Raw genomic sequence first — 27624 nt, 5'->3', positions numbered from 1 at the left:
CATTCATAGTTGAGAATGATATTGTAACCTATGTTTCAATGTATAAATAAATAAATAAATGTATAAATATCGTAGGTCAGGGCCTTGTATTAGAGGTGTTACTCCTCTTATCATGACTAAATCGTTGAGAGTTTTGATAAATCGGTCAGAATTGTTTGAAGTCGATCAAGTACTATGTATCTCATTCTATTCTGTCAATGCATGTTTAATATTTTCATCATATGAATTCTGATCTGATTGCATAAATCTCATAATATTGTGTGAACAGGTTCATAATCTATGTATCTCAACTTCTGTTTTGTTTTAATATTGGTGATTTGTCTGTGTGTTCCTGCTATGATTGTTCTTCTTTATTTACTACTGTCTGATAATCAGTTACTGTATTATGAATCCGGTCCTCTTGAATCAAATAATTCTTCATTTATTCATACAATAAGTACATCATCAAAATGTTAGGGAGAGAAAATAAGGTAACCTTGTGCTATTCCTCTCCCAAATTTAGATAAGGTTACACATAGTCCGAAATAGATTAATTGAATGAATAATATCCACAAAAATCCAAGTTTAAAATCAATTCTTTATTTTCAATACTTGAGAATGAAAAAAAAATCAAACTGAAGACTGAAATAGTTATTTGTGCAACTAGTGCGCAAAATGGCAGTTTGCTGCACCGAAAGAACCACAGTCATTGTTACCAAATTAATTTTTGTTTTCGTGCACTAATCCACCAACTATTTTGTATTGCCATGTTGCAAATCTGGAGTACGCAAAGTAATACTTTGCGCACTAGAGCGGAAAAGTGATTCTTTGCGTTCTGTAGCCTAATCAGTGCAGGAATAATGGCCACTTTTCAAGGTATCTGTAGGAAAAAATTCATTGATGATTAACTTCTTTTAATTTGGTTTTTCAGCAGCTGAAGTTGCAAAACCTGAAGAAGACGGAGATGAGGCAGAAGTGAAAGAACCAAAACCAGAATTGAAATTGCTGCACCCTGTGGCTGGTATTCACTCTCAATTACGACTGAAACACTCCCAGCGTCGAAACTTGTTCTCAGGGGTAGATATGATCAAGAGAGCGTTATCTGCCAGAAGAGATATTGCTATAAGGTAAATGGAAATTCAATTCCACCTCACCTAAAAGTTCGTATTCTAACAATATCAAATTATAAATAGCACAATCACATTCCATATACTGGTGCAGTCCGGGTCCTGTAGCTTTGCCTATCGGCAGAGGGCCACTATAGTAAGGTCCACGTTATATTGGCAGTGAAGAAAGATAGGAGAAAAATCTGGTGTGGCGCACTCACACAACTTTCCTTGCTGTTATAAAAATTTATCACCTGACGCAAGTGTACACGCGCATTCCAAGTCTACTATTCAAAGATCTGCCAGCTGGTGACAGGACAATAACGCTGGAGACACACGAAGTCTACTATCTCTTCATAGTGAATGATTTAATAGAATCAACAGTTTCCAACAGTTTGCTTTATTGGATAAACACATTTTCTCGAATTTCGAGCTTATTTCCAATTTTAGGTGAAAATGTCACTGAACATTAATTGTAGAGATTTTTATGCTCAATCTTTTCCACTTGAAATTTTCTGTTTGAATTGTATCTGAAGCCTGATAATCAAGAATCTAAAATCACACTTTGCATTGATGTGGCGGAGCTCCTGAAATTTTTACAGATATGAGACTTGTGGCAGTTGATAGAGCATATCAATGACTATTCTAGGTATGAATTTGATCAAAATCGTTGGAGCCGTTTTCGAGAAAATCGCGAAAAACCTTGTTTTTGACAACATTTTCGCCATTTTAGCCGCCATCTTAAATTGGATTTGTTCGAAATTGTTCGTGTCGGATCCTTATAGGGGAAAGACCTTAAGTTCCAAATTTCAAGTCATTCCGTTAATTGGGTGATGAGATATCGTGTACACAGACGCACATACACTCATATACACACACACACACACACACACACACACACACACACACACACAACACACACCACACACACACACACACACATATATATATATATATATATATATATATATATATATATATATACGATAAAAAATAAATATATATAATACACAGACCAATACCCAAAAACCACTTTTTTGGACTCAGGAGGCCTTGAAACGTATAGAAATTTAGAAATTCGGGTACCTTAATTTTTTCGGAAAGCAATACTTTCCTTACCTATGGTAATAGGGCAAGGAAAGTAAAAACGTTGCCAAGTCTCTCCATTTTGCCACTGACTGTACACAGCTGTTACTCAATTCATCCCATTAAATTCAATCTAATAATAATTATCATTTCTTGATAAAATAATCAATTTAATGTCAAAATGATCAAGAAAATATATTTTTTCATAATTTGATTCAAAAATTTGCTTTTATGACAGATCAGATTTTTATTTTTATACAAACCTGAAATGGCGGCTAATTTAAAAAGCTGTGATACAACAATCTGAATTTCAAAACAACAGAAATTGAGTTATTTGGTAGGTATTCTATTCCAATTTTCTTTAAAAATAATAGAAAAATATAAATCCTATTTAAAAATAAGTAATTTCAATGGATTAATTCTGAAATAATTTTTCAATATTAGCCTATTTATACCGGTAGGAGTAGGTCTAACCTATGCATGTAGGGTAGGCTAACTTAAGCATGGATGAAGTCTAGGATGGTTAGTTATCAACTTTTAAAATGTCATTTCAGGTATTTTGATTTGTGTTTCTCATAAGGTAATGTTTAAAAATTATTTCATTGTTTCAAAAATACATTTTAAATCAATTGTACGACTTGTGTACTCAAGTATTTTGATAGAATGAAGAAAAAAAATGGCGGCTGAGAATGATGGTTTGTTCAGTTTTGTACAGTGACTGTCAAAAGTAAATATAAAATATTCTAGCAAATAGACAACACTGCAAAGCGAGAGAGAGATAGTGCTATTTGTTTTGTTGTATGATAGAAAAGGACAGCAACAGTATTGTCAATCGTACACTGCCATTATAATGTGGACCTCACTATAGACTGCAATAGTACCCGTTCAAAAACATAGAACATTTTTGAAAATGTATCTTTCCATAAGCAACATAATTATGCTCTTTTGTATCTTCTCAAAAGCAACGTGTTGCATCCGAAAAGATGAACAAGGAGCTTTTGGAGTTACGTCCTTTTAGCACAACACAGCCTATCAGCTGACATTCGTTCAACATGCTCTTTCCATGGTTGGTGATCGTTGCAACTCTCTCATTCATGAAGAATCTCTGTGTGTAGGGAGCTTCCTCTATCTAGGAATGAGTCTCTGAAGCCTCATGGCTTTGCAAAGCCGTGAATATTAGCCCGCGAACCATACCTTGCTAATATGCCGTTTCTAAGTCACTGAGGCAAAGCTACGGGACGCGTACTGTAAATAGAATTTTCCAACAAGATCTATATAATTGACCGAGCGAAGTGAGGTCCAAGATTCAAGTCGACGGTTTTGCATTTCTCTTTATGTTTTTATCTTCCGCATTTACAGCGAAACGCAGCAATAGATTTTCATGAAATTTGACAGGTATGTTCCTTTTTGAATTTCGCGTCGACGTATACATACGGTTTTTTGAAATTTTGCATTTTAATGATAATACAAAAGGAAAAGGAGTCTCCTTTGAACTCCAATATTAGAGTAAAAATCAGACTTTAGAATTATTCATCATAAATCAGCTGTCTAGTGGACTATAATACTACCCGTTCAAAAACATCTAACATCTTGAAAATGTATCTTTCCATCAACGTTGTAGACAGTTGCAGCCAGACCTGATAACAGCGCTCACACTCATATTCCGGGACGATAGGACAGAAAGCTCTATGTTTATTTAGGATTTTTTCTAGACATTTTAAATTGATAAATTTAAACCACATAATTTCCAAAATATACTGATTTCTAAGCTCAGAGAGCTCAACATAAGCGAACTGGCTTTACGTTGGATCCAGAATTATTTCTCTGAGAGATTTCAATACGTGGACATATTATACCAGAACGAAACAAGCTTACAAAACATCCACTCATCTATGAAGAAAGTCACTAGGGGAGTACCTCAGGTGTCAATCTTAGGACCTCTTTTTTTCCTTATTTATATTAATGATTTCCCAGAGCTACTCACAGAAAACAAAACGTGCATCCTTTTTGCTGACGATACTACCATTATTTTACCTACCAATCAGAAAGCAAACAATAGTGGAGTTAGCCTAGCATTTGAAGAAGCCACATCAATCTGCAATAGTCTGAAACTCAATATCAACAAGAAAAAGACAACGCTCATCAACTTCACACCAAACAACTGCAATAGAGAGGATGAGGAGTTGAGAGAGGACAGCATGCTGGCGGTGGGCTCTACTAAGTTTCTTGGTGTGATAATCGATAAGAACTTGAGCTGGAAACAGCATTGCGACTACTTATCTAAGAAATTATCCTCAGCACTTTATGTGATACGACGAATAAGAAATACTACGGATGAAAAAACGGCTCTAACTGCTTACTATTCGCTGTTTACTTCGCACCTGCGATATGGGATTGTTGCCTGGGGAGCTGCACCCCAAAACTGTCTTGACCAAATACTTAGAATACAAAAAAAGGCAATAAGAACAATTTTTCAAACGAATGTAATTGAGCACTGCAGGCCTCTGTTTCTGGAAAACAAAATTTTTACAGTAATATCTATATACATCTTGGAAACTATAATACTAGCAAAAACTCAAATCCACCTTTAAGAGGCAATCAACATAGCTGCAACACAAGAAATAAGACCAATATGAATATCACTCGGCACCGACTAGATAAATTTCGAAGATCTCCAATTTGCACAGGATCACGATTCTTCAACCTTCTCCCGCTACATCTCAAAACTATTGAGAGCAAAAAATTATTTGTCTCAGAATTAAAAAAATACTTGATTGTAAGGCCATATTATGCAGTTTCTGAATACACAGAGGAACATACTTTCCAGCACTTGCGAAAATAAACTATTAAGATTTGACAATTAGATTATTCATATTAAAAATAAATAAATATTTTTTTATTTATATCAAATTTTGATATTGAGATTAATAATAAAACTTGACAATTCCCCGGTCAATTGACTGAGGCGAAGAACTGAAACTGAACTGAACTGAACTGAAATTATTTATTAATTTTTGAGAAAACATAACAACAGGTCAATGTAACTTACTGAGCGCGAGGTCTACTGTTCACAGAACTACTAGTTTTTTTTATAAATATTAATCCAATTCATATTTGCTCTTTTATACACAATTTGCATTCAAGTTATAGGTTATGGAAGGGGCTAGAAAATACAGAGGAAGTAGAGCTTATTTAACTCCATAAATAAAAATATAAATACAAAATGCAGCTATTGTTGAAAAGAGAATACCTAGCATACAACGTGAAGTAATAGATAATTGACCGAACGAAGTGAGGTCTAAGATTCAGATCGACGGTTTGGCATTTCTCTTAATGTTTAAATGTTTATATGTTGCGCATTTACGGCGAAACGCGGTAATAGATTTTCATGAAATTTGACAGGTATGTTCCTTTTTTAATTGCGCGTCAACGTATATACAAGGTTTTTGGAAATTTTGCATTTCAAGGATAATATAAAAGGAAAAAGGAGCCTCCTTCATACGCCAATATTAGAGTAAAAATATCAGACTATAGAATTATTCATCATAAATCAGCTGACAAGTGATTACACAGTTGTGTGGAGAAGCCAGTCTATTGCTGTATTTCCATAAGGTCTATAGTTTCAATCAGGTACTTGTGGATGAGAATACTGCGTGAGGTCTACTGTTCACAGAACTACTTGTAATATACGTTATAGGCCCTTTTTTGTACTGTTAGGCTAGGGCCACACGAGCGCACAAAGTGCGTCCGTTGCAACTTACTTTTTGACAGCCGTCGCCAATGACACCACACGAGCGTTGAGTGTGGTGCGTCAACGTCAGTTGGCTTTACGCAATTGAACCAGACGAAGCATTAACTTTTGCATGTCTCGACGTGCGTTGTAGCATTTCTGCGCAGTTCAAAAATCACCGTCCGTTACTTGGTACGCACGTACCTCGTGTGTTGTCACCAATTCACTTCTATGTATTTCTACAACGGACGTCAAAAAGTAAGTTACAACGGACGCACTTTGTGCGCTCGTTTGGCCCTAGCCTTTGGGCCGGTTGCTCAGTCAAAGCTTAAACTGAATTTAATCAGCTGTTGGCTTAAACTCAAAATGAAACACATAATAACAAACGATACTTGATACGGATTTAATCCAGTTTAAAATGAAATTTAGTTTTCGCCCCACTTGGATGTAATGAGCTGGTTTACGTGCGTCATATGGAGGCCGAAAGTGATTGTTTTCTGACCAGGCCGGTAAAATTTTTACGGCCCTAGGGCTGTAAAATAATCTTGAAGTCAGCTGATTCTGATTTGATGTGAACGTGTTTACAAAATAGCTTATGAAACGGAATCAGTTTATGCTTCTAGAATTGTATAAAGTATTTTGCAATAAGATACTATCATTTTATTTGGATGAATAAAATACAGATAAGATATATATTATAAACTATTCAAATAATTCGATTTTCAGAGTAGGATAGAACTTCTAATCTAAACTTCCGTTGACATTCAGATTGGCCAAATTTCAAGTGTGCTAAAACAGCTGATCAAAAACTTTTCATTATTTGTGTTTATCATTCAATAATTAAAACATTTATAATAATATCATCTTATTGTCATTTGGAAGAATAAAAAGTATAAACTCAACCTCTTACATAATTGAACATAATCTTTTAGGTTATTTAGACAAATCAGAATAAAAAATAAAAATACTTGGACAATTTCCTGATATTCAGATTACCTCAGATTTGCTAGAGCTATGACCTTCCACTTTTGCTTTCGAAAATGCTTATAATAGACAATTATTCTCATATATGTATATATTGTTTATTTTTCTGTGTGGCGAAAAATAACGTTCTCACCATGGGCAAAAATGTTTTTCCGGCTCTCAATCTTTTCTAGTCCTCGGCCTACGGCCTCGGACTTGAAAACCGATTTCGAGCCAGAAAAGTCTCATTTTCGGCCCTAGGTGCGAAATATACTATTAAACTGTCACTGTGCAAACGGCCCTTAATCATCAAATTTAAACATAATTTATTATACTATTCAATAATGAATCATTTGCAATATTTATTAACCTGTTTTCAATTTTTCCACAGGCGACATCTGTGCAATTTGCCGGTTAAAAGTCTCGAAGTTCAGCAAGCGGCTGGTTTTTGTCAGTGGGTCGTCTGATTTTATAAAAATGATACAGTATAATATTCCTAAGAAGTTTTATCACTATTTTTAATTTTTAGAGCTAAAAAATAAACCGTAATGGAATAATTATTGTGAATTTTATTTTTGCCTTTGATTACCCAAATTAAATTTCATTAATAGCTTATGAAAGGGGCTAGAAACTACATAGAAAATACAGAGGAAGTGGAGATTATCCCATTCCAATACACAGAGTTGCACAAAACTCATGAAGCTTTGTAACCTAAGCCTAAGCTTTAAGATGGGTAGCGACTTTCGGGCCTACTACATTTAAGTCTATGCATGCTTTACAGAGATTAATTTCTACTTTTCGACAGAAGTTCCACGTGAGAGAACAACTAGCATGTAGCATATTGTAAAACCAAATCAAATCAAGTTTTATTGTTCACATCGGTACACATCAAATAATTATAGGCTACATTGAAAGGCAGCTAAACATTCCAAAAACAAAAATGTATTACATTATAATTAATATAATTACTATTCAACAGCAATGAACTAAAAGCAACTATTAATCTATAATGAAGCTTAAATAATCATTTGCTTCCGAATAACAGCGCAACAATAATTAATTCTGTACAAAGCATACTCTTCTTTTATTGAGGGAATATACCATCATGTATGATAAAAAATATATAATAATGTGAACAATTACTGCTCACAAAGTGCTTCATGAAGCCCTTGTCCGTGAACAGGAGTTGAGGTTTAATCGGGAAGCGATATAAGAGGAGAAAAAAGCCTACACACACTCACACACACATTCAATCACCATCATCAAGTAATTTTATTGATTGATTGTAGCATTTCCTCTCTTTAAATATACTTATGAATATGTAGCTCAAACTGAGAAAAAATGGGAGGAAGAATCACCAGTATAATTTTTGCATCAACATAATTCATGACAAGGGAGGAAAAAAATGAAAAATAAAAGATGAGACATAACAGTGGTAAATAAAACAATGTTTTTAGATCAAAGCTCAAAGCAAAGGTTAAACTTTAAAGGATACAGAAGTAACTGCAGTAAAAAGGCCATACTACACTGAAATTCATATTCAATAATGGATTAGATTCATATTAGCACCATGTGTTTCTCAGATAACTTCTTTGAATAAGTGTTCTACTTCTAATGGTGAATGAAGCCATAGCCAACTCTTCGTTTGTTTTAGAAATTTCTTGAGATTCTGTAGCTTTCTGATCTCATCTGGAAGAATATTAAAGAATTTAGGTCCAAGAAATAAAAAGCATTTCTGGAAGGTAGTGCTGTTTGGTTTGGGGAGTCTGATTAGCATCCTTGTAGTTTGCCTAGTTATCTGCTGATTTTGTTCAAGATTCCCCGTTTGATTCCTATCCCTACTCATTTTAAAAAACAAAGATAACACTTTCAGTACGTACATGTATCTGAAAGGTAGAATTCCAAAAAAACCTGAATATTGGGAAAGTATGCGCTCGTCTATCAGCACCAAACATTATTCTAACAATTGATTTTTGTAAAACATATATACAATAAATACTGTTTGAATTGAAGAATCTTTGTTGATTCTGAAAATTATATCGCTTATAACCTAGGTACTATCATACTTTTAAAAACGTTATCATTGATATCATCTACATCAGTATTCTGCCCTTGGGCAGGTCAATACATGATTCCTCCTTCTCCATCCTCTTTGTCCTGTGATATTCTCTTCAACAAGAAGTATTTTACAGATGGAAATAAATTGGACGTTGCATTTGTTCAAATGCTTATTAATGAATAATTGAAGAGCTCCATTCCAAAACCTGCTAAGTCAAAAACATAATTTGTTGCTGAATCACTATGCTCTGTGCCAATGAATTCTCGCTGGAACTTAATTCATCATTAGAAGATTAATATGTATTATTTTCAAAGTTGTTATTCAATTTATCCAACCAATTTTTGTAAAAATAAAACTGCGCATGCGCAGAAACATGGCATGGATTGAAAAGAACGACTAGTTGACAGGTTTTGGAAAAAATAATGTTTGAATGGTGATTACAGCTTTAAAACAGGTTTTGACAGGAAACACACTAGCAAATGATAAAGTCATATGTTTTGATGAGATATAACCTGAAAAACAGAAATCGAAAAAAATTGACTTAGGAGGTTTTGGAATGGAGCTCTTCAATTATTATTAAACGAAAATCCCAAATAAATGCTGTAAATCACCCTGAAGACTTCTGCTACTGCAAATAATGCATTATTAAATACTGCATATTTGCAGTAGCAGAAGTCTTCAGGGTGATTTACAGCATTTATTTGGGATTTTCGTTTAGTAATAATTATGAAGTATCTTCCCTCCTCCCTGACATCATCCACCATTTTCACTCTCCTCTGCCCCAGCACCCTCCTTCCATCTACAGTCCCTTCCATTGCCGTCACAAGGAGGCCTCCATGCTTCAGCAAGTGCCCCAGCCAGTTCCGCTTCCGTCTCCTTACCACTGTCATAATATTCCTTTCCTCTCCTACTCTAAGCAGTACCTCCTCATTCCGCACCCTATCCATCCAGCTGATCATCTCCACACCCACATTCCGAAGGCCTCCAATCTCTTCTCCTCCTGTCTTCTGAGCGTCCAGGTTTCTGTTCCATATAGAGCCACGCTCCACATAAAGCACTTGGCCATCTTCTTCCGCATTTCCATCTGCATCCTACTACACACCATATTGATTGAAGGTGAGTAATCAATTCAAACTTATTACTTTATAAAACCTTTTTTCGACCGACTAATTTTCAAAGTAGTACATTCTGGATTAATCATGTTGAATTGATCTTATTTTTGTAAATTCTAAAAACAAAAATAATGTAGGTAGGCTAATATTGTAACATGAAATGAATTTCAAATTTAAAAAAAATTGAATACTGTAGTTGATTAAAAAATATCATAGTTGATAAAAGATGAGGCTTTGAAGATTCGTACAGTTCATACTACAGGAGGAATACTTGTGGAATATATTTTTAATTACAGTACCGTATAGTAGGCTACAGTACGAATATAAAAAAGTTGGGTACCTAATCATTTTTAAACTTAGTAGGTAACTTATGATACTGATTTTTATAAACGTAATCCATGACATTTTAAAATTGCCGCCAAACTACTATGTCGCCCAGTAAGCAAATAAAATGTATTCAATACAGTATATAAATTTTTGAATTATCTAAAATAAATAATTCAATTGACAAATAATATTTTCAAAATAATCTGAATATATGGTGACAAATGAGTCGGAATAAAGATGGTAATCTACTTTATTTATTTACGTAGTACTTGACGTGTGACGTCAGGTATTATTTTGTGTGTTGTCAGATAGGAAGAATTTGCATGATTATTTAATTATAAATGTATTCTATTTGACACAATTTTCTTTGTTCAATTACTTTTAGAACAAACTAATCCTCTAGACATCGAATTTCAATTATTTAGAATCCATGTAAGTACACATTTATTACCATTCAGTTATTAGTTTCTTCCAATAGGCTAATTGAAGGCTATTGGGGAAACATTTTACATTTTATTACAATAATTAGCTCTATTCTTTATGTTCTGGATATATAAGTTTAACACTTGATATAACAGTTGAAAATTAATTTATCTTTCAACATTTAATAACTAGCCATCAGTTTGACTATATCCATCATTATAATTCCGTATGTCGTGTTGATAGGGCGGTTCATGTTCTTCATTTTACCTATCCCTATCTGTTTTTACAATTTTTCTCTACATTATTTCAATAATCTTTACAAATTTGAAAAATTAATAATGATAAAATTGAATTTCCTTGCCCATAATGAATAAAATGTACTGTCAAATGAGACCTTGAAAAGGCTAGGTACAATACTTCTGGGTATAGGATAGGCCCAAGCTCCAAGCTATATCGGTTATTGTAATTAGCCACTTTTCTATAACCAAGTTGAAAAAATAAACAAATTTATGTAAGTAAATCAACTATCTTAGTTAAATTGAATTATTAAACAGCATGCTATTAGTTGTTTTAGATTTTGCACTAAGCTACCTACTACCACAACCTACCAGGATTTCTGAGATCTGAGTAACCAAGATTATTTATAGTAACTATAGATTATAATAGCAGTAATATTTAAATTTAAAATTGAATACTATGCAACTTGATAACAATGATGTTATAGTAAGCTATCCGATAACAATTTACTCTCAGACCTAAGTTACTATTACAGTTTTGTTTTTTGACAATTTATTCTTTCAAAAACTTTACTCAATGTTTTTTAATTCCATCATTCACAGCTTAGTTTTAGTAGTATATAAAAAATGTACACTTAGATTTTTTATGTCATATTGTAAGACACTCCTTCAGAAATTTGATGTGATAATTTTATTACAAGTAGGCCTACATTATATCACCACAAAATGTTCATTTTCATAATACAATTCATTCAATTAATCAGTTCATTTTATCAATCAATTACAAATCATATTACAAAGCAAATAACCAGTAAAAAAGTTATTGGATTTTCCTTGTTGATATGCATTATCGCTTTGGACTTTGATCTCCTGGAATATTTGATACGCAATCTTATAGAAATTGAGTTTATGTGACAATGATTACAATGGTATGAGTTTCTGTCATAAAAGTATAAATTGCTATTTTTATAATGCAAACAATGATGTATGCTAACCTTTACAATTTGGTCTGCTTGTATTTATTAGACATCCAATTGGGAGATTGCTGTAAATAATGAATATATGGTTAAACCAATGATAGGCTTTTCAGAATGATTAATATGGGGTCTCCATAAAAAATTTTAATTGCTACTTTTCAATCTAAATATCATAGGCTAGGCATACACCAGTTAGTAAAGAAAAGACAAGACACGTTTAGTCACAATACTTCACATAGTTGCTTATGAAGACATGTCTAATTGCAATGACTAATCGGTGTGTGTTGTTTCATAAGCAACTATGTGAAGTATTGTGACTAGTCTTGACTTGACTAACATTTTCCGGCTTCAGGGATCACTGCAGGCCACTATTTAGGGATCTTTGGATACTCACGGTGTACAGTCAATATTTGTGTTGTGCTCGCTGATGTATATCAAGAAGAACCTGGAGGAGTTTCAAAAAAGGTGTGATATACACAGCCACAATACGCGCGACATGCCACTAGACTGGAGGTGCTCCGGAGCCGCCTGGCAGAGAACTACAATAGCTTTCCCTTGCAGACAATAGGATTTTTTAACAGCCTTCCTAGACAAATTCAGGAAAAACGGGACTCTTGGTTCTATACCACGTTGAAAAATAAACTCCTGGAAAAGCCACTCTACTCATTGCAGGATTTTTACAGTGAACCTCTTTTTGGGAGTCAAGCACCTCCACAGCGTGAATGACCATGTAGGTTATTTTATTGAGAATTCCGACACTGCCTGTCTGGAATCCCCAGTCATTGGCAACGACCTCAAGTATCAAGTAACTGGTGTGTGCCCACACTTAGTCAAGACAAGACAAGACATGATCAGACACAATACTTCACAAAGTTGCTTATAACGCAACACACACTGATTAGTCATTGCAATTAGACATGACTTCATAGGCAACTATGTGACGGAACGTGTCTAATCATGTCTTGTCTTGACTAACTGGTGTGTGCCTAGCCTAAGGGAGATGACTGTTGGATGATAATCACGTACAGTACTAATATTAGGATAACTATCAACAATCTTGCATTCGATTTTATTCAAAATTTCCAATCATCAATCAATATCTTCAATTAATGCGACGATTGTTGGATGCTATAGTGAAGGTTTTAGGTGTCTAGCCAACCACTATGGTTATCCTGAACCACAGGATAACCACTATCCTGCACCACAGCACAAAAAAACGTATTGTACTACAACCACAGCTACAGAAAAAGTTTATATCATTAAAAATGACTTGCCATCTATGTAATAAGTTGTTATATAATCATTATGTAATAGCGAAGAAATGTCCCTGTTCTTTTTTGAACCACGAGGAAGTAGTGTTGAATTTCTTAGGGTATAAAAAGAGAGCTACTAGAGTTATGCATGTACAAAGCAGATGAATTCAAAGCTCATTATTGACTGGACAAATAAATCCACATAACCTAGCTCTTCCATAGGCTGTTATTGAATAAATTTAAATGAAATCCACTGGCGTCTTGTTCAATTGTAATGGCGTTAAAGCCAAAGGACTGATCAGAGAAAGGTAGAGGGTGGCGGAGACCATATGACCAGATTTAAAATTATAGTTTGTGTAAAATAAGTTGAGACTTGGCCCTCCATCCGAAGAAATTACAGGTTTGCCAAATCGTGTAAAATTGCAACTTTCTCAAATTTCCAATTCAACGTCAGAATTGGATGTAGAATATAATTTCCGATATCCTAGTAGTAATAAAAAAGCTTCAGGGTTGAAGGATTGAAAGGAAATGTAACATTTATGATAAAATTTGAAGCATCGCTGAGATTTGATCGCCAAGTCTCAACTTATTTTACACAAACTATAATTTCTTACCATTTGATTTAGATGCAGCCTTTTAGAGATTAGAAAACTCTAAAACTTCTGTTCTTCGTCTACAAATTGTTACTTTTTTATATGGCTCCATTAATTATTTCTCCAATGAATAATTAATAATTTTAAAATTAAATGGCGCCTACATTCGAAATAATTTAAGGTGTGGGGTTGTCGGTTGACCATGTTTCTGTTTTAAAATATATTTCCAGCAATACTACATATTAATAAAAAATATATCCAATAGCCTTGAAATCTCAACTGAAAATCAGAGTAATTTTTGTTAGCAAAACATGAAATCTGCTGCATTGTGGGGTTTAACAAGTTGGAGAGAAGATATTTTATATTATTGTTCTTTTAATCATCTCGTTTGTTCGGGTCGCGAGAATCAAAGTTCTCAGAGTAAACTAGGTCTGGAGAATTGATATGTGATAGCTAAATTGTGTTATATTTCAAAGATTAACGTCTTAATTTCAATTTTCACATAAATGCTAAAATAAAAATGTAGCTAGTGTTATAAATTGATTTTTGGTTTTTCAGATTAGTTAATCATAATGGCGTCTGCACCATACAGCTACAGTTACATTTTCAAGTATATCATCATTGGTGATATGGGCGTAGGAAAGTCATGCCTTCTACATCAGTTCACAGATAAGAAATGTAAGTTTGATGGTGATTAAATTTTAATCAGCATTCATTCAGGAAACTTGGTTCTGTTGCTATTTTTAATAATAGCTCCAATAAAATTATCACAAAACTCATATTTCAGTATTAATATTGTTTCACATTTAGTTTTTACTCTAGAATTGGTTGGAAAAGGCTTTATTGTGAAAGAGATAAGTTTGATGGGGAATGTTAAATACATCACTCGTACAAAAGTTAATTTAAAACTATAGGATTTCCAAACACTACTATTCATTTCATATTCATGTGAATTCAGTTTTTAGTTCCATATATGGTTTCTCAACATATTTATACTACCACTTCCTGAGGCGCACTCTTCATGTAGTATACTGAAAACTAAAATGACATAAATGCAGAATGAAAATGATTCTACAATTTTTTGAGTACTTCAATTCATTGAGGAATAATAACACAAAATTAATTCCTGCACAGCTATATTCTTTAAGCGACAAATACATTCAATAGATTTTATTAGTTTTCAGGAAATACAGCACAACATAACATAATATGAAAGATTATTGAAGTTCATTCATCTTGATTATTTGAGTGATTTGTTAGTAAATTTTTATCAATTATTAGGGAACAACAAAATATAAAATAATGTCCTCTACAAACTTTGTGTTAGAGTATTTCGTTGCTCTTAGATTTAATAAATCTAAGATTGGATCCAATAATCTTATTTAATAATAATCTTAGAATTTCCAATTTAGATTGGAATTTTCTTTAGGAGTTCTATACACTTATTAGTTATTCTTGACTTCACTTCATTCTTGAAACTTTTTTCCAGTTATGTCTGATTGCCCTCACACAATTGGTGTGGAATTTGGAACCAGGATTATCGAAGTTTCTGGGCAAAAAATCAAGTTGCAGATCTGGGATACAGCTGGACAGGAGAGATTCCGTGCTGTGACCAGGTATGTTAAATTGAACAATTTCAACTTTATTATTATTGATAAATGAGTAAGATAATAGATAATCTATATCTCAACTCTTTCCATTATTATGAGAATTGACATCCATTTTATTTTACTGCTAATTTATTTATCCTGTATATAGGATATCCTGTAATTAAAGATCTGTATTTCAATAATTTTAGATACAAGCAATTTTTCTCACAATGATCACATTTTAATGAGTAAGATAATCGATAATCTATATCTCAACTCTTTCTATTATTATGAGAATTGATTTCCATTTTATTTTACTGATAATTTATTTATCCTGTATATAGGGTATCCTGTAATTATTGAAGATCTGTATTTCAATAATTTTTTCCACAATGATCAAATTTTCGATATTTTTCAATGTGCAGATCTTACTACCGTGGAGCAGCTGGAGCATTGATGGTCTATGACATCACTCGCCGATCAACCTACAACCACCTCAGCAGTTGGCTCACAGATACCAGGAATCTGACCAATCCTAGCACTGTGAGTAGCAACTATTTCCGGTCCATAATATGTCAAGTAATCTACTGATTCTATCAGGGTATCATATGTATGACTTTTAGACTAACTTATTTGAGAATATTTTTAAATTTCAAAGGTAGGGGAGATCGTTGTACCTTGGACATAGTGTACCTTGATAACACCTTCATTTGCTTGACTGATGCTGCTATCTAAGTGACGTAAGTGGAACATAAAGCTGCGTACACATATTCGCGCTTCCAACCAGCACCGAGCACGCTCCTCCCTCGTACCGCCCTCGTACCACCATCGAACCACAGTCGCACCGCCCACGCACCCATCATGAACATTATGGAAGATGTTAGATCTTCTCGCGTTCCCCGGTCGAACCACTGTTGCTCCCCGGTCGATCATCAATCGCTCTGCTGGAGTGACGTTCGGTTGCGGAGCAGAACGAAAGTCTGTACGCACCTTAACACTCTCCTGTATAGAAGGCATTGAACAAACCACTTTCGAAGTGTTTACAAGTGTTTGTTTTCAAATTATTTTTTTTATATTTTAAACTCAGAAAGTGTTTCCAAGCCCAGAAAGGTTTTGTGGTTCCAATTAAACATTTTTTGTCCCTGGAAATTGTATTCTGTGTTTTCAATCACACTCCAGTTGGATCTCTACTTCTTGGAAAGTAATTCTATGTGATTTTTTCGAGTTTAAAACATAATCTAAAATTTTGAGAGACAAGTTTGTCATGTCGCTCCATCATGTACCTTGATGTACTCATGTCACATAAACGTCCTATACCATGGATCAGTGATCATAGGTACATTTTTCCCAAAAATGGTGTCATTTTCTTTTAAATCACGGCATTTTTTCCCCCAAAAATCATGACATTTTATTAAAAAACGTGAATTTTCTTTTAAATCATTATGATTATTACAAAAATCCCAACATTCTATCACCTAAGTCTAAATAAGAAAATAAAAGAATCACATGAAAAGAGTATTATTAGCCTATTGACATTTAATTATAGAATAAAAAAATCACAGAAAAAAATGTGAAGTTATTTTTTAAAAACATATTTACTTATTATAAGGTGCAGAACGTTGATGATCCAAGGTACAATAGGGCATGATCCATGGTACATGATGGTCTTGTACCATTAATCACAAATTCAGAAATTTAATTCATTCTCTGAAATTTGCTTTGAATCTTATTTTATTTGATAATGATAAGATGTTTTGTAATAATACAGTTATTAATAGAGACTGATACCATAAAAAATATCCAATAATGGATTTATAAGTGAAAAGTGATCCAAGGTATAACGGTCTTCTCCCCTAATATTTTGAAAGATGAGATGGTTAAAACAGTTTAAAATATCACACCATGTTTTTATATGGATATAGTTTTGAGTTTGACTCTAGTAGTGTTGTAATTACCCCTTCTTCATTCCTACCTGTGTGAATTGTACAGTCTGAACCGCAACGTCCAAGCGTCTACATGGCATTCTTCACCGTCTATGTACAGTTAATTTTAATTGTACTGTCTTATGTTTTACCCGCGGTCCTCCGAAGTATAACACCCCTTTTATTGTGAAATCCTCGTCCATGGGAATCGTTCTCTAAAATGTGTTACTTTTCTAATAATTTGAATAGAATAATTATTACTAATGTATATTTTTTGGCTACTGAAGTAGTAGTAGAATTTCAACGCATATTTCACTATTTCTATCAAAGTTCCTAGTTTATAGATTCCTGAAGATGCCTCTTACAGTGCTTGATTTACTTATATTTTACTCGGCATTGTTCTGTACTCTGAATAAAAAAGTCGAGACTTGGGACAACATATCCGTGATGTCAAATTGTGTTCCTGCAAGACCATATGACGGGATATATTCAATTTGACAACTCAATCGATACAGAGTTGTCAATTTGAATATATCCAGTCATGGGTTTTCATGAAGAGATTGAAATTTCGTACATCCAGCAATAAATAACTCCCGTTGGAAGTTGAATAAATTAAATATATTTTTTCCAAACCTCAACTTGTTTGAAAACACAAATTTAAATTGTCAACCACTTCTGTACAACCTGGTTCTGTATAAGTTATATTATAATAATAAAAAGTGGTTGACAATTTAAATTTGTGTTTTCATTGTGGAAAAGTACCACAACACAACTGTAAGGTCAACTTGTTTGATTCAGTTTGTTTGAATATAGTTTCCTCTTGATAATTTATCATTGTTCATTCTTGCTTGGTTATTATCTTTTCTCCTCTTCAAGTCATTCAATTCCTATATTATTTATTATTGTATTTTTAGGTTATATTCCTCATCGGCAACAAGAGAGACGTTGAAGATCAAAGGGACGTTACTTATGAAGAAGCAAAAGACTTTGCTGACGAGAATGGGTTGATGTTTGTAGAAGCAAGTGCCAAAACGTGAGTTCAATATTGCAACCAATTCAGTTTAAACTTGGAGCATTATTCTTGTTTTTTTCTGAAAATTTAATGAGTTCAATATTGCAACCAATTCAGTTCAAACTTGGAGCATTATTCTTGCTTCTCTGACATTTTTCTTGAAAATTTAATTATGTTGAAAAACATTAATTTGGTTCCGGAAAAAATTATCTAGTTCTTGAACTACTCTTTTTTGAATAGCCTAACAATCTTCCATCCATCGAACTGTTTCTGTGACCTTTGCTTAGTTTCAATTTTGATATTAAAGTTAACATTATTTAGTTTGTTGGTTGTTACCAATTCACCGCTTCGTTATAAGTTCTTATCCTAAATTTAGGAATAAATATACGAACAATGCAATTATTTGACAAATCACCTATCAAATGGGAGTATTCCCAGTATTATGATGTAATGTGATGAAATAATAAATAAATAAACAAAAATTAACGTGAATACTAAGAGTAAGAAATAATTCTCCTTAATTCTGTTATACTTAGAGAATAATTTTTTTTATCAATTTCATCATCAACCACTATTGAAATTCTTTTGAAGGATTTATATTTGTGGTAATAATGGTGTTCATATATTGCAATATCTTCAAAGTCAATTATCAATTATTAACGAGGCTCTTTATATTTCCAGTGGAGAGAAAGTGGAGGAAGCTTTCTTGGAAACAGCGAAAAAAATCTATCAGAGCATCCAAGATGGAAAGTGAGTATGACTAGTGATCTAGTGTACCATTTTAGTGTGATCTTGAGAAAATTTGGTGTAATATTTTTACTTGAAAAGGTTTATTCCAATACGGTATCCCATTATCGGATGGACACGTTAATGCGTTGGTCCCGACTGTCTAAAAACAGTCGTTAGGTGACGTTAGAGGCCCTGAAATTTATCAGGAGCTACCTGAAAAGTCTCACACCAGACCTGAGCCCTCCAGGTTACACGATCTTTTTATCAGTATTTCAATATTGAAATTATTATTATAATCCAATTATTCATTTAAATAATGAAGTGTTAAGTTGTATTTTATTTAAAAAACTGCAAATTATTTTTGAATATCTTATCATTACATTTTCATGAAGATAAGAATTTAGGGTGACTTCATTACTTTATTTAGAAAGAAAAGCATATTGGTAATACATTTTTTGTGAATTCGCTTGTTCTAATAGTGATATTGATATTCTGATATTAAGATTTCTTAGAAAATATAGTTGAATCAGTTGAGATTTCTTAGAAAATATACAGAAATTAGTTTCAACAAACCAAAATCTCTACTTTTAATTGAGGCAGGACTTGATATAGGTCCCTTTCTTATTATTAATCAGAATTGTAATGCTTGACTGTATACTTGCTGTATACCATTCGATTGTGTACAATCATTGTAAAACTTGTAGTAAGGCACAACATGCTTTAGCCGAATACTGTTTTCCATTCAAATTTATTCCTATAAATAAAAAAATATATGACATTGCAATAGGATTAGAGCTGCTTCTAGTTTTTTCTTTTCTATAATAAGAATTAAGAACTCTTATAATAAGAGTTGTTCGGGTCAGGAATTGGAGGCGTGCTGCCATGGATAGAGTAGAATGGAGGCAAATGTTAGAGGAGGCCAAGATCCGCTTTGGATTGTCGAGCCAATGATGATGATGATGATAATAATAAGAATTTTGTTGATTTGATATTGAAACAAACCGTTTGCTTGAAGGTTGGATCTGAATGCTGCTGAATCCGGTGTTCAACACAAGCCTTCTCAGAAACCCCGCGGAGCTATCATCAATGACCAGCAGGCCAACAAAGACTCATGTTCATGCTAGGCAAAGAGTGAGTACTATTCATTACCTCAAATAGATTGCTTTTCGCTTGCTCTTTATATAAAAATGTGATTCTTGTTACATATTCTTCAGGTCATGAAAACTAGTAATTTCTCAATTTTATTAACCATTTCTAAATTTGAAACATTTTTTTTTCGAGACTTAAATTTTATTCACAACATGTTTTACAAATGTTTTTACAATGCAATTATTAGGGAAAACAGTATCATGATTGGGAAAAAAACTTCAATAGCTTAACAGCTGTGGTTGAAGTTCAACACTATTTATATTGTATTATAATAATATGAACGAAACAGTCACTCAATTTTTATAAATAAAAAAAGAATAAGTCTTTGTCAATTTCACACAAACAGAAATAGAGTAATACTCGTAGTAAAAAACAAAAAACAAACAAAATATAAAATTCCTCGAAGTACAGCTAACCAATTATACAGTAAAATATATAACATAAAAAGAATAATTAAAAAAATGAATACATCAACCTTTGTCACCAAAAATTGTTTCAACAATTGAGTCAAAAAACAGTCAAATTGAGCATCAGTGAAGTGACAAAAGGTAAATTTAGTAATAAAATACTACATTTGGTGCAATTGAAGAAAAAATAATATTCAATAAAACCAATTTCAAAAAAAAGAAGAAAGTCTAAGTAAAATCAAAAACAGTGAAAAGTGTCTTGAAATGATAGGAAAAAAGAGCAAAGAGAAATGTATGATAGTCTAGGATTAACTTAGTTGGCCTCTAGAATATTTCCTCCTCAATGTCAATCGTACATGTCCTCTCCTCAATTTAATTCCTGAGTTTTCTGCTCCCGCTCATATTTTTTATGAACTTAGTCGGGATTAAATTTATCAGCCTCTGAAAGACGTAAAATACGTTTAGAATTGAATACTAATTATTTAGAACGATTTTCACATTTCTAACTGCCTCTGTAGATTCAGAAATTATTTGTTTATTATGCATGCACATTGAAATTTTATTAGCTTGGATTCCAGATAACAAGTATTTCATAGCAGTGGCTTGTTGGTGTATTTTTACAAGTTTTATATAAACTCATTTGACGATTCTAATATGGGATTCAGACAATATATAAGTAATGCGTCTTCAACACGGTGAATGTATTTATTGTATGTATTTTCTTGGAAAATATCTATTGCGAGATTGAGAGATTATATTGTAGAGGAATCCACTACACGTCCTTTAGTGACAACTACTGAAATTCCGTCTATTATCATTGAGATAATGGGGTTGGACGCTTCTAATGTCTTGTGTGTGATGGTGTTTTGCCAATATTGTTGGCTGATAGGGGATGCCACTTTTATCACTGTGTGCGGGGCGGCTATTAAATTTTCGCCACACTGCACAGAAAGCAGCTGTTTTCCAGTCCCTACGTAGATCTGAAAGACCTTGTTTGCAGACGACGTCAGAAAAGGGTTTCTTTTCCGGTCTAGGCCAGAAAGTTGTCTCTTTCCAGCCGCTCATGGAAGTAGTTAATAAGTCATCCGCTAGATCGGGCGAGTGTCCACTTTCATCATCAGCTGAAGTTGCCATGATTTCAGTTCCAGTTTCGAATCAAACTAATTCGCTTCGCAACCAGTTTTATTCAATTATTTATTGTTGATTAGTGCATTCCGAATTTTTAAAAATGCTTGAAGATGACTGTGGTATTCCAAGTGAAATTTTAAAAGAATCTGAAATCCTGACTGCAAATCTTCTACCACTAAAATCAAGAGATAGGTACGATAGCTTAACGAGTATTCTTTATTTATTTTGTCAGCAATACCTGTAGTTTGGCGAAAAATATCGTTCGCACCACGGGCAAAAATGTTTTTCCAGCTCTCAATCTTTTCTAGTCCTCGGCCTACGGCCTCGGACTTGAAAACCGATTTCGAGCTGGAAAAATCTAATTTTCTGCTCTAGGTGCGAAATATACTATAGAAATTAAGGAAATTAGTTCCAAAGTGAGGAAATTGTGCTAAGAAAATAAATTAGTGAATCTAAATTTTGAACTTGAAAGTGTTGTATCTAATTGTATTGTTTAAGTATTTTGATAGGGCTACTTAAAAGTATAAATACAAAGAATCACTAATACCCTTATTTTCAACACGACTTTAGTGATGTCCACGTTATAATGGCAGTGGACAAATATAGGAGACAAACGTTACCGATTGTCAATGCCTTTTATAGACGGTAGCTGATACAGGTTTATGGATGTAATATTAAACAATCAATGCACAATTCAAGCAATTAGCAGACTCATAAATTTCATTTTATAAATTTCCGTCCATAATTGTCAACATTATACGAAAACAACTCATGTATCTTGAATAAAATTATCTTCACACAATTTCCAAGAGAGAAAGAAGACATTCATCCAATAAAACCCGCAAATTCATATGTATTCTACTCTTGAAAATAAACTCTCCACATCATTTTGTAATAAAAGCCAAGCTTTTACTTCATTTTTGAATTTTTTTCTATTATCGATTTGCTTCAATTCTACCGGCAAGTTGTTGAATGTTCGGGGGGGTTATAACGTGGACTTACTATAGTTTCGGGTATCTATCTCATTCTCAAGTGCCAAAATGAATTTTCAGTAAACAAATTTCAACTTTTTTTTAATTGTATTGGTTTGTTAATTTCAGGTGCATTCATTTAGACTGGTCTGTTTGTTGGTGGTGCTGATACCTAAGAAATAGAGCCAATAAATGAAGAGGATCTGTTACGATAGCTATCTCGAGTGAATTGTGATATATTTGTGAGTTGAGTTCAGACTGTGAAACTGGTGAATGCTGCGGCAATTGAATATATTCTAAGCAGACATTTAAATCCCCTTCTTACCTCTGCTTGCACTCCTCCTCCTTCCTGATCGCCCTTCACTCAACTTCATTCGAATTCAGATCTTCAAAACATGTCCCATTCAAATGAATAACCCAATTCATCACTATCTTTTATCCAGCCTGAATCATTTTCACTTGTAATCATTGTAGTTGAAAGCATTGTAATGACAAGGAAGTGTAATAGAATTGGAAGTAGAACACAAAACTTGTAAGTTGAGAAATACGGTCAACTCAACCCATCACTATCAAGCTCAGAACTATGTAAAATAAACTCCTTAGCAAGAAGTTGCTATTAATCAAAATAAAACCCATTTGTATTTCGACATGTAGAATTTGAATGTTGAAGAACATTATTATATGGTATATTATTGTATGCATATATTAATCATAATACATTTTTGTATGACTTGTAACTGGTATTAGTAATCACAAGTTTGATATTAGTTCTCAATGATATTTTTGGGCATTTTACGTTCTCTGTTGGTTTTAATGTAATTTAAGTTGTTTTTGATTATCATATACACACGCCTATTCCTGCAAGTATCTTATTAGTTCCGGTGAAAGTCTTCTCTTGTTCACACCAGCTTAAGCAATAATTGTAAACCAAACCAAACAAAATCGAATCAGAGTCAAACATGATAAATTTGAAAATCACCGACTCCAGTCTATTATTTTCCATGCACAATCATTCAAGAACAATAAATTGAGTAAATTGATATGACAAAATCGAATCAGAGTCAAACATGATAAATTTGAACTTCACCGACTCCAGTCTATTATTTTCCATGCACAATTAATCAAGAATAAATTGAAATATTGGGTACAATTGAATAAAATTCAAACATCAATCTGACTTCAGCTAAATTATATGGTGACAGTTGAAAAGCTAGTGAATGGGATGAAATTCCAGATAGCATTTTTCAAGTGAACTAAAATTATGCAATAAATTAGTCTTCTATTATGTTCTAAAATTCTGTTACAGCTACATTTTTGATAAAATACCCAGCAGCGATTTTTAAATAATGTTTTAATGATATTTCATATGATAGTTATTCTCATGTTGATTTAGTTGATGTTTTGTGAAAAATATTATTTCAAAATATACATTACATACAAAACTGCCCTTCCAATTGAATTTAGCACTTTCGCTGCTGAATTGTTAGTCGGTGTTAATTGTTATTTACTTATTCTCGAGCTGTTATAAATAAAAAATATATCATTCCCATCACATGCTTTTGTATTTGAACTGCTTTTAGTGATAACCAGACGTGTGAGAACCAAACTATAGTTACGATAAATTGAATGTAGAACGGAAAAATATTTATCGTTTCAACATAATTAATTGGATTGTAAATAGTACTACTAACTTTGTGAAATGATCATGGTAGTGAAATTAAATGTTATGGTAGACCTTTTGTTGGATAAAGTACTATATTGGAACTAAAATGTTTATTTTATTATCAGTTTGACTTGAATAAAAATATATTACTTGATGTAATAACAATAAGTACCTTTCGTCACATTTCAATTAATTGAAAGTAATAGAAGTTAGTGCCTTGTTTAGAAGTTGAGTACTTTTCAGTTGGCCACTTTTGAATGGAACAAATAATAATGCTTGTACGAAATTAATGAACTTTCAGGCATTTAAATGTACAGAGCGTGCAATAATCTTTCAGCTCTTATTTTCAACACAAATTGCATTGAATAACAATTCCAATTCTTTTTTTTTGTATTCGGATAATAATTATCCGAACCAAAATTATTCAGAATTATTCTGAAGGCATTTCCATGCAACATTCACAAGATATTGTTTTCCCCTGTCCAAAAGCGTAATCATAAGTTAATAGTGGCATTTTTGTCAAAAATAGTCTATTATAATATACTCCCACGTAATACTGTTTAATTATTATAATTTACATGTTTAGTAACTTTTTTACTGTTTATTTTGTATTTGTTATCATTCTCTATCATTAAATAAATCTTATATCAAATTAGATCTGTATTTTTGTTGGTGTTTTATTGATAATAAGAGTTTTCGTATACTGTAACCTTTTCACATAAATAATGTGTACGATTTTTATTATTGAAAGGGTAAGCGCTTCCTATGATTATTGTGAGGCCGCCTGATCCACAAGTCCGGTTGTCCATAGTCAACCGCACGAAAATAGTCCGATGGAAATTGGAACGGCTGAGTACCTCCTCGCCCATAGACTTGGAAAGTCGTTTGAGTGATTTTAATTTTTGACCATTTTTGCAAAAGTCCGTGATGTTTTTTTATTCGTGGATTTCATGAATATGCAAATCTCCCAGATTTGGTTGATACTCGGGCTATGGATAGAGGTTGACCCAACAAGTGTCGTGCTATAATATGAGACGTTTCGCTACAATACAGGGTGAGTTATTCACTTGAATCTTCCCTCCACTCTCAGATCAGAAAAATCACTCATCTTGAAATGCTCAAGAATAGGAGTGAATTTCGACAATGTGATGACATATTGTTCCTCTCCTCAAGTATTATCATTCCTGAGAGTTTGAGCAATTTTAATTTTTGCAAAAATCCATGTTTTTTTATTTATGAAAAATGCAAATCTCCCAGATTTGGGCTATGGTTAGAGGATGACCTAACCTGTACCATAGAGAAACAATAGCGTAAGTAGATATCCCATGCTATAGGGCGTTTATGTCACAACTTTTACTGTTATCTCAAGCCGATTATTGTCGATTGTTACTGTTTAGGCCGGGTGAGAGTGTATGAACGGCTCAATATGAGAAACTACCAGTGTCACACACCTTTTTACTTTCCTTGCCCTATTACCATAGGTAAGGAAAGTATTGCTTTTCAAAAAAATTAAGGTACCCCAATTTCTAAATTTCTATACGTTTCAAGGTGTCCCCTGAATCCAAAAAAGTGGTTTTTGGGTATTGGTCTGTATGTGTGTGTATGTGCGTCTGTGTACACGATATCCCATCTCCCAATCAACGGAATGACTTGAAATTTGGAACGTAAGGTCCTTACAATATAAGGATCATACACGAACAATTTCGATCAAATGCGATTCAAGATGGCGGCGAAAATGTTGTCAAAAACAGGGTATTTCGCGATTTTCTCGAAAACGGCTCCAACGATTTTTATTGAAGTTATACCTAAAATAGTCATCGATAAGCCCTATCAACTGCCACAAGTCCCATATCTGTAAAAATTTCAGGAGCTCCGCCCCATCTGTGCAAAGTTTGATTTTAGATTCTAAATTATCAGGCTTCAGATTCAATTTAAACAAAAAATTTCGAGTGGAAAAGATTGAGCATGAGAATCTCTACAATTAATGTTCAGCAACATTTTCACCTAAAATTAAAAATAAGCTCGAAATTCGAGAAAATGTGACTATCCAATTGCAAACTGTTAGCAACTGTTGATTCTAATAAATGATTCACTTTGAAGAGATTGCAGACTTCGTGTGTCTCCAGCGTTATTGCCCCATCAGCTGGCTCAAATCTTTGAATAGTAGACTTGAGATGTGCGGGAACACTAGCGTCAGGTGATCAATTTTCATAACGGCAAGGAAAGTTGTGTGAGTGTGCCTGCCACACCAGATTTTTGGTAAAGGAATACGTGGACTATCGGCTTGAGATAACAGTAAAAGTTGCGACATAAACGCCCTATACCATGGGATATCTACTTATGCTATTATTTCTCTATGCCTGTACTTAGTAGTTTCTACTTCTACTTTGATGAAGGATCCAAACCAGTTAGAAATTGGTTATTTTCAAATTACCTTTTTGCCAATATAGTTATTATATTTTATTGAAATATTAATTTGCTGTTGTTCACCTAGTGTAAATGACCAGAGTGAAGAATCTCCTGAGAAATATTCTTTAGAGCCGCTTAGTGAGGAGGTAGAGTTACCTCAATAAATACTAATGAGCATTACCTCTGACTCGACTTCTTGTTTCTACTTTTACCTCCTCACTGTGCTATATGAGCATTCTTTAAGGTGAGCGTGCACTAGGTCGGTGGAGCGGCGCGGCGCCGTTTTGGATTAGTCGCGCCGCGCTCCTGTAGTCTGTGTAAAATAAGTTGAGACTTGGCCCTCCATCCGAAGAAATTACAGGGTTGCCAAATCGTTTAAAATTGCAACTTTCTTAAATTTCCAATTCAACGTCAGAATTGGATGTTGAATATCATCCCCGATATCCTTGTAGTGCTAAAAAAGTTTCAGGGTTGAAGGATTAAAAGGAAATTCAACTTTTATGATAAAATTGGAAACATCGCAAAGATTTGTTTTTCTTTTGAATATCACTTCTCTCAGAATCATGGGGCGTCGTAATGCGTAATAATTTTATATCAAATTAACGGGGAGAATGTCTCCTTTCTATTGGTGTCTGGATCATTTTTATCCGACCTATAGTTATTTTTTAATTAATGTTCACCAATGTCGAGACATTTCAAGCAGAAAAAATGAAATTTTCGACATGCTAGAATCTTTTTTGTTTCGAAAGATAAGTGGGTGGAAAAAGCGAGAAAGTTTCTCAGAAATAATTGAAATTATTT

The 27624-nt window shown here is 33.3% G+C and overlaps 2 protein-coding genes across 2 annotated transcripts in view; both read left to right on the top strand.

The window, feature by feature from the left end:
- The window catches only part of LOC111044056 (zinc finger CCCH domain-containing protein 13-like), a 52419-nt gene extending 44997 nt beyond the window's left edge, over window positions 1–7422 (top strand). The window contains exons 17-18 of the mRNA XM_039425457.1: window positions 911–1106; window positions 7256–7422. Of these exons, the coding sequence (XP_039281391.1) occupies window positions 911–1106; window positions 7256–7331 (272 nt within the window). The 3' untranslated portion in view covers window positions 7332–7422. The remainder of the gene's footprint in view (window positions 1–910; window positions 1107–7255) is intronic.
- A 3183-nt stretch (window positions 7423–10605) lies between these two features.
- LOC111044061 (ras-related protein Rab-14) lies at window positions 10606–23791 on the top strand. Its single transcript, XM_022329118.2, has 8 exons — window positions 10606–10794; window positions 14403–14522; window positions 15334–15460; window positions 15859–15976; window positions 18270–18388; window positions 19049–19117; window positions 20112–20227; window positions 22881–23791. Exons 2-7 carry the CDS (start codon window positions 14417–14419, stop codon window positions 20218–20220), a joined length of 648 nt encoding a protein of 215 aa, XP_022184810.2. The 5' UTR covers window positions 10606–10794; window positions 14403–14416; the 3' UTR covers window positions 20221–20227; window positions 22881–23791.
- The last annotated feature ends 3833 nt before the right edge of the window (window positions 23792–27624 follow it).

The sequence above is a fragment of the Nilaparvata lugens genome, chromosome 3 (genome assembly GCF_014356525.2).
Source record: "Nilaparvata lugens isolate BPH chromosome 3, ASM1435652v1, whole genome shotgun sequence".
NCBI classification, from domain to species: Eukaryota; Metazoa; Arthropoda; class Insecta; order Hemiptera; family Delphacidae; genus Nilaparvata; species Nilaparvata lugens.
The sequence above is the reverse complement of the archived record's forward strand: the minus strand, read 5'-3'. Positions and strand labels throughout refer to the sequence as shown.